At 44.6% G+C, this 7,108-nt stretch overlaps 1 protein-coding gene across 1 annotated transcript in view; it reads right to left on the bottom strand.

Moving 5' to 3' along the window:
- Positions 1–2,523: 2,523 nt before the first annotated feature.
- nkd1 (NKD inhibitor of WNT signaling pathway 1) overlaps positions 2,524–7,108 on the bottom strand; it is a 29,431-nt gene continuing 24,846 nt past the window's right edge. Inside the window, exons 6-10 of the mRNA XM_062418571.1 lie at positions 6,980–7,075; positions 5,214–5,361; positions 4,247–4,328; positions 3,686–3,813; positions 2,524–3,068 (exon numbers count right to left, since the gene is read on the bottom strand). Coding sequence (XP_062274555.1) covers positions 2,539–3,068; positions 3,686–3,813; positions 4,247–4,328; positions 5,214–5,361; positions 6,980–7,075 — 984 coding nt within the window. The 3' untranslated portion in view covers positions 2,524–2,538. The remainder of the gene's footprint in view (positions 3,069–3,685; positions 3,814–4,246; positions 4,329–5,213; positions 5,362–6,979; positions 7,076–7,108) is intronic.

The raw sequence follows: 7,108 nt of genomic DNA, 5'->3' as shown, positions 1-7,108 counted from the left end.
GAGAACAGCAGTGGTGAGTTATGGGTCTAGTGGAGACTGTGGGCCGGGCCCAGTGTTATCCAGCACCAGAGGAATGAGACAGCTGAAAGAGTCCTCGCCCTGCCGCACCACAAACAGACCCTTGTTGGCTGAGGACTGAGGCCACATGGCGGCACGGTGAAAGACCTGCTGACAGCTGGGGGACAGGAAGATGCCATGGAAACAGAGGGAGCTGTCTTGTGACCCCGACAAGGCTGAGGGCTGGACAACAGTCTGTAAGTCAAGAAAACCACAGTGCTGGCCAACTCCCAGGTGAGAATATATGTAAATGCTTGAATCTGAAGCACGGTGGTGGTGACAAATTACATGTGTGCTCAGCAAAACATTCCTCTGCATAATTAACAGTTAGTTGAGACCAAACCCAGTATCAGGCCAAAGTGTAATACACACCATGTCAGTGTCACATTTTGCCTCACCAATGCATGAAAAGCATCTTTCATGCCAGAACCCGTACGGACCTAAAATAATTATGTTTCATGATGCTCAACACTTAAGAACTGGTTCGGTTTAGGCACAAAAAACACATGTTTTGGGTTAAAATGGTCACTTGTAACGTGGTTTGGGTTAAAGGACCAGTGTGTAAGATTTAGTGGCATCTAGCAGTGAGTTAACACCCTACTGCACCTTTAAAGCTACATTCTTAAAGTAAGGCAACCATCCTCATCATGGCAACAGTACCACAACAAATACAGTTACAGAGTTTTTGTTTTTTTAACGTCTTGGCTGGCGGTTGGAAAAAAGGAAGCGAATAGCTGTCTCCTGCAGCTTACTCCACTAAGTCCACTTTTTGCATTTTTGGATGTATCCATCCACCCAACCTGCCACAGGAAAATATGGAAATTTGTATTTGAATACAAATATTTCAACTTACATGCATGTCATCTTAACTGCACAGCTTGACAGGCTCTTTGAAAGTCATTTAGGCGTGTACTCCCACATGACACAAACACAGTATCCTCTAGTGGATTGGTGTGTGTATTACACTGATACTGGGCTGTTCTATACTGATTAATGAATACACCTCTGACTGGGGGTAACACTCTAGTTTTATATATCTGTGCTGCAAAGAGTACTACAGCAGTCAACACACTGATATGAAACCAAAGGGATGAAGGAGATTTGAATTCATCTATACGCAGAACCCACATACCACTACATAACAGTCAACATAAAGACCATTCATTTACAGCCAAATTTACCTGAACTCAAGTAATATGCTATTTTATACTACACTCATGCATCATCCAACAATTCCTTGTTATTTGTATTTCCGTCAAATGATAAGCTACTGAACAGCATTGTTGAGAGTTGGGTTTTTAGAATTCCTAGACCACAGTTGTGAATCTGCTCACCTGTTCAGAAAGTTCAAACTGATAGCGAATGAGGTGAGTGTGTGAGATGTGGAGAGGAGATTGTGTGATGCTACTATAGTTGTACATATCCTAATCAAAATGAGGCTCCTCGTGGTCTTGTAAAATGCAGTTGTGAAGGAAAACAAACATAGTGAATACAAAGATATCACATTATCAACAAAGCTTATAAAATTGATAACAATATATACCTTATTTACAGTCAAAGTTAGTAAAAGTAAGGAGCTTTTCGACACTTCAGTACTGCAGATTATGACACGATTTCTCTTCTTTCAAAAACGTTTTGAAACAATTTGAAAATAACCTCTGAATGCTTAGTCCAAGTCACAATTATAACAATTAGGTTAAAATTAGAGGTAGCAGTGGATTTGGGATCTCTGTTCTGTTCTGTTTTTTTTTTTTTTTTTACTTTAACATTGTAAAATTTTCCTTCCCACTTTTGCTTACAGGGTATTGCGTGCTTAAATCATAATCTTCATTTTCATCTTCTAAAACCTGCCTGACAGCCTACTTTAAATACTCATGCACCCATGAGTGCACTTGAGTGGTTTTCGACAGACACCAGTGTCGTGACACTCACATACATACACACACACACACGCTCTTGCTACACCCACACACTCAAACACACGCACACATACTCACATACACACTATGCCCTGCTCTCCTATCACCAATATCTCCTTCATATATTTTCGTCTTTACATCACAGTCTTTCTTCCTCTCGTCCCTCCTTCTCTTTAAAAACCTTTTGGCTTAGTGGTCTGGAAGGGTTGTGGTGCTGGTTTGCAGCCACAGAGTTCATCAGTTAGTGGGATTCGGGGGGCCGGGGGGGAGAGGAACTTTTTCTAAATTTGTCCTTCTGTGCCTCCTCTCTCGCCCCAGCCGTGATCCTCAGCCCGCGTCATACTGTGGCCCTGAATCACTGTCCTGCTGCATACCTGAACTTCTGTATGTCTGACCAACCCTCTTTATAACACTGGTTAATAAGCTCTCAGCACTGAGCTGCACCTCCCATGATCCTCCTCTTCTCCCCAAGTCCTATCTCCCAAGTGTTTGAGGAGGAAGCTCATTGCAGTCAGTCTCTGCTGGCCTGCATGGGTTTTTTGTGGGGCTTCAGGGTAGAAATTCAGGACTGGTAAAAGTGGTGGTAGTGGTGATGGTGTTCATGGTGGTGATGATGCTCATGCCGCTGCACCACTTGTGCTAGCCCCCCATCATAGAGCAGCACGCTGGGTAGGTCCCTCACCTGCTCCTTCTCTACCACAGGTCCCGTAGCTGCCAGAGAGCCCAAGGCGCGGTAGCCCTGGCTCTCCTTGGACCGCTGCTTGTGCTTGCGGTAGGGGGCTGCGGACTGGTGAGGGGGGGTCTGGCTGGGTAGTGCCGGGGGAGGAGGGACACCTCGGCTCCTCATCACCCTACTGCTGATCTGTGCAGGTGTGCGGCTGTGAGTCTTGGGAGAGCGGAGGGCATGTTTCCCTGAGTCTTGGCCTCGCAGTCGGGCGGGGTGGAGGTTGTCCGGGGCGACGGCGTCCACAACAGTTTGCAAGCGGCGGTGGTGGGAATGGGAGTGGCCATTTTCCGGTTCATGGGAGCGAGAACGAGTCTGGTTGGATGAGCGGGTCTGAGGCTCTGCCTTCGCTGGCTCTGTAGCAGGGGCTGTGAGAGAGACAGATGCAGGTATTTATTTGAACTGAGAAATCAGCATCAGCAATGTCAAACTTCAAAGTTGCAGAAAAAAAACAACAATGCTGTCCTAGGACTGGTGTCCAGTGTCAAAATTCATTATGTGGGAGTAGTGAAAATAAGCCAGTACGTGCAAATTACAGTGCTAACAGCTGACTAATAAAGAACAGCTGGCAATGTCAATGATAAGATGCTGGCAGCTTCATTTCAGGTTCTTTCTTCATGCAGATAACCCTGACACAATGTGACATAGAGCAGATCTCTGTTAGCACTTTCCTAACAGGACCAACATTAAAATAATCACATGTCATCACTGACCATCAGATCAAGGCTACTGCTTATTAAACCTAATATTTCACTTCACAACAGCCAGTGCTGCTGATGGGCTTTAGCCTTGAACACTTGATGTATTGTGCTTGCCCGAGCCCAGATGTTTATACTGGCGAGGAGCACGGTGGGTTGGTAGTTCCACCTAATGGCTCCAAGCAGGTGCTGCAGTAATGAGGGCCCCTGGATGCAGCTTCAAAGGGCCACGGTCTGTGTTTCTCCCTCCCCTCTCCCCCTCTACACCCCTGGCCAGGTCCACTCACCGGCTCCGAAGCGGGATGTGTAGTTTTCGATTCCTGCCAGGTCCAAGTAGTGGTTCCTGCGTTCCAGGTTCTCATCCACACAGTGGCGCTGGCAGCCCGGCTGGGTGTGGTGGTCACTGTGGTGGCGCCTGCGGACACAAGCGGCACCTCTCATTAGGTAGCAGTTCGGGCCAGTAAGAGTCAGTATGGTAGTGTTTGGAGGAAGTAAAACAAGTGTTCCTTATGATCAGGCAGTAGCAGAGTAATTGTTAGAGAAGTGAGATTATGACTGGAAAATCACAGGTTTAAAACCTCAGCTGGGAGTGTTTGAACAGCACAGTAAGAGTTCCACTGTTAACTGTGGATTCAAAGTGTGCATCCTTCCTCAAACAACCTCTCCCCTTATCCATTTTCAATGAGAAACTTTGCAGTTTTCTGTTTCAATAAGTGGAAATTATTATGATTAATGTGATGAAAAATGAAATAATATGAATAATGAGCTCCATATTTTTTCCTCCTCTTCTTATAGACACTACAAGCTCAAACAATAGAGGTTGAAGTGAAGAGGGGAGGTGGGCTTACCTCAGGAGCGCTCGGGTCTTCTTGTCGGCACTCTTGGGGTCTTCTATGCACTTGTCATTTTTCTCTCTGGGATGGGACATGTCTGTGTATGTGAGAAAGACAGGAGGCTATTATCAAAGAGAGCTATACAGAGCAGCCACACACACACATACACACACACATGCATGCATGCGCGACAACAGTCACACAAGCCTCAGAAGAAAGCAACCTTTGTTTTGGGGTTTTACTTTGAAGATCTATAGAAAAGGAAAAAACAACAATGCTTCATTTATTCTATTTTCAACTCCCTGCCTTTTATAAGGCATGGAATGAAATAAAAAAACCCATAGACTTCAGAAATAGTTTATTAAAGACGCAAGATCTGATGCAGTTTGAAATTAGCATGAAGGCAACCCGCTATATTTTCAAAGCTTGCTCTGTTTGAATCTCTTGATGGATATTTATAGCTGAAACAATAGGACACAAACACGCAGGAATATATACTTTTTGAGATATTTTTCCCTGACTACTTGTTTACCAAGTCGTCAGTGAGAAAAGTTAAGTTGAATGTAGCTATATTTTCCCGGCAGCGCTGAGAACGGGGAAGGAAAAGGGGTAGAAGAAGGGGTAAAAAAAAGGGAACTTTGGAGAAAAGAAAAATGGCTGTGGTTATCAAAAGGACTCGGCACATCTCTTAAGGTTTCTTTCAGAGTATTTGAAGGCACTGAGGGGAGGGGGAGGAGGGAGGGGGGGGCTCTCTCTTGGCTCTGTCACTCCCCCCATCATTAAAAATGAACCCCATTGAGTAGGAGAGATGGAGCGACGCAGAGGCTGCGAGGAACAAAGCTCTGACAGGCCTGAAGCAGCCGCCTTTCTGCATGACAACAAACACATCTCTGGGTGAGCTGACAGCAGGCAACACAAGGGGACCCCAAAATGCCCTCTCTTCTCCTCCGCCCCCCACCCGCTGCGTTAATGCGAGCTTTACCTGCAGCACCCTGCGTGCAACTCCTCCACCGCTGGCTGGAGTCGGGAGCCACCGACAGCTTGACCCGCAGCGTCTTGCTGCTGCTGGGAGAATGGTTGACGGAGGCGTCCACGACCTCGTAGATGGTATGGAGCAGGCTGGTGATATCCTGCACGAGAGAGGAGGTGGAGGTGAGGTTAATCTGGAGCTTTGATTTTATAGATTCTTAGTGAGTAGTGCAGAGGCAGATTTTCAGTCTTGCCACTGTACAATTTGAATTCAATATACTGTAGCTTTGTGGATTAAAGGTCTGTATCATAAATCTCATGCTAGCAATGATTTTAAAGAAGTGACTAAGATGCCGATGCACAGAAAGGCAAACTGATGTCAGTTGTTTTAGTTTGACATCTCAAGTGCAGCAATCAGACAGGATGTAAAGACAAGTTATAAATTCATGACAAGGAACGCCTTGGCAGCAGCAGAGGAGGCTGACTGAGATGTCAGGCCTGATACGAGTCGAGGTACAGCTCTGTGAGATCTATTCTTTGCTATTTAACTCCTCTGTTTCTCTGAAGTGATTATACTTCTAAATGCAAAGCACCTTATGTCCATAAATAAGGTGCACACATATACTGTAATGGTCACTTTAAAGGACTCTGTGGAGGTAGAGGACAAGGAGGGATGAGAGAGAAATAAAGAAAAGTAAAACAGGAATACGTTTTTGGACTGCTTGGTTTGCATGTGAAATAACGCAGTCTCATGTGGATGTTTATAATGAAGACAGTATATCTTGCACCGATGGGGGATTTTGTGCACCATATTGAGCTAATGACTCCCCCTTGGGTGTTAGCGACTGTGCTAGATATTTTCATTGCATACCAAATTCTAATTCTCTAAAAAATTATTTAAAAAATCAACTGGTATGGACATGAAATGAATTGACTCATATTCAGTAGTATCTCAAATCTCATTATTGTTTTACCTCACAGATAAAGAGAGAATTTAGCCCATACAAAGGCTCCAATAGCAGGATTTTCACTAACTATACTTCTCTGACTCATAATAAAAAGGGCTATTATGAATTCTAAAGGGACCGGTTCCATATACTGCTTTGAGACTGAAAAAAGAAAAAAGAAAAAGAAAGAAAGAAAGCAAGAAAATGAAATAAAAGCTTCCTGTGTCATTTTTGGTTTCCTTCTCTTTCCTATTTGTGTGACAGGATGAAAAAAAAAACACAGAGTTGGAGAAGAAAGCTCTTCTTTCCCCCCCTCCAAGCCGCCCGCCTGCAGTCTCATGAGCCGTGGAGCCACAGGCAATGCCAAAAAAACTGCGCAGCCAACCACACAGAGGACAGCTCTCAGTCTCTTTGCGCTATTTCATGTTCTCAAAAAACACGGGCCTTTCTGGATGTTCTCTCAGATCTGTACCAGGCAGACGCAAGCCACAAGGTACCTCCGAGGAGCAGGAACACACACGCGTTGCTGGGATTCGGTTCTTGGGAGTCAGATTGGGTTAGAGGCTTATAACTTTTATCCTCTTTTAGGGGTATGGTGTTACCAGAGTTGGGACATTTTTTTTAAAAACTGTACTCTTTTGAAACTGTTGCAGTAAAAAAGTACAGGAAATTGGAAAAAATGCACACTGAGTATGCTTAAAATAAAATGATTTCTACTATATACAAATCTGTGGTGTTGGCAGTTATTGTTTTGTGTTTATTTACATATTCAGTCATTCATTAACAGTTTATTTCTCAGTATTTAAACCCTCTCATGGCAGAAGATCATTACCTCCCTGGTGACTTTTCCGTTGTTGTCAAAGTCATAGAGGGTGAAAGTCCATTCCTGCCTGTTATCCTCCTCCACAGACACAGCGCACTCCAACTCCTGAAACAGCACAGCGATGATCAGTGTCATACA

This window comes from Scomber scombrus, chromosome 1, assembly GCF_963691925.1.
Source record: "Scomber scombrus chromosome 1, fScoSco1.1, whole genome shotgun sequence".
NCBI classification, from domain to species: domain Eukaryota; kingdom Metazoa; phylum Chordata; class Actinopteri; order Scombriformes; family Scombridae; genus Scomber; species Scomber scombrus.
The sequence above is the reverse complement of the archived record's forward strand: the minus strand, read 5'-3'. Positions and strand labels throughout refer to the sequence as shown.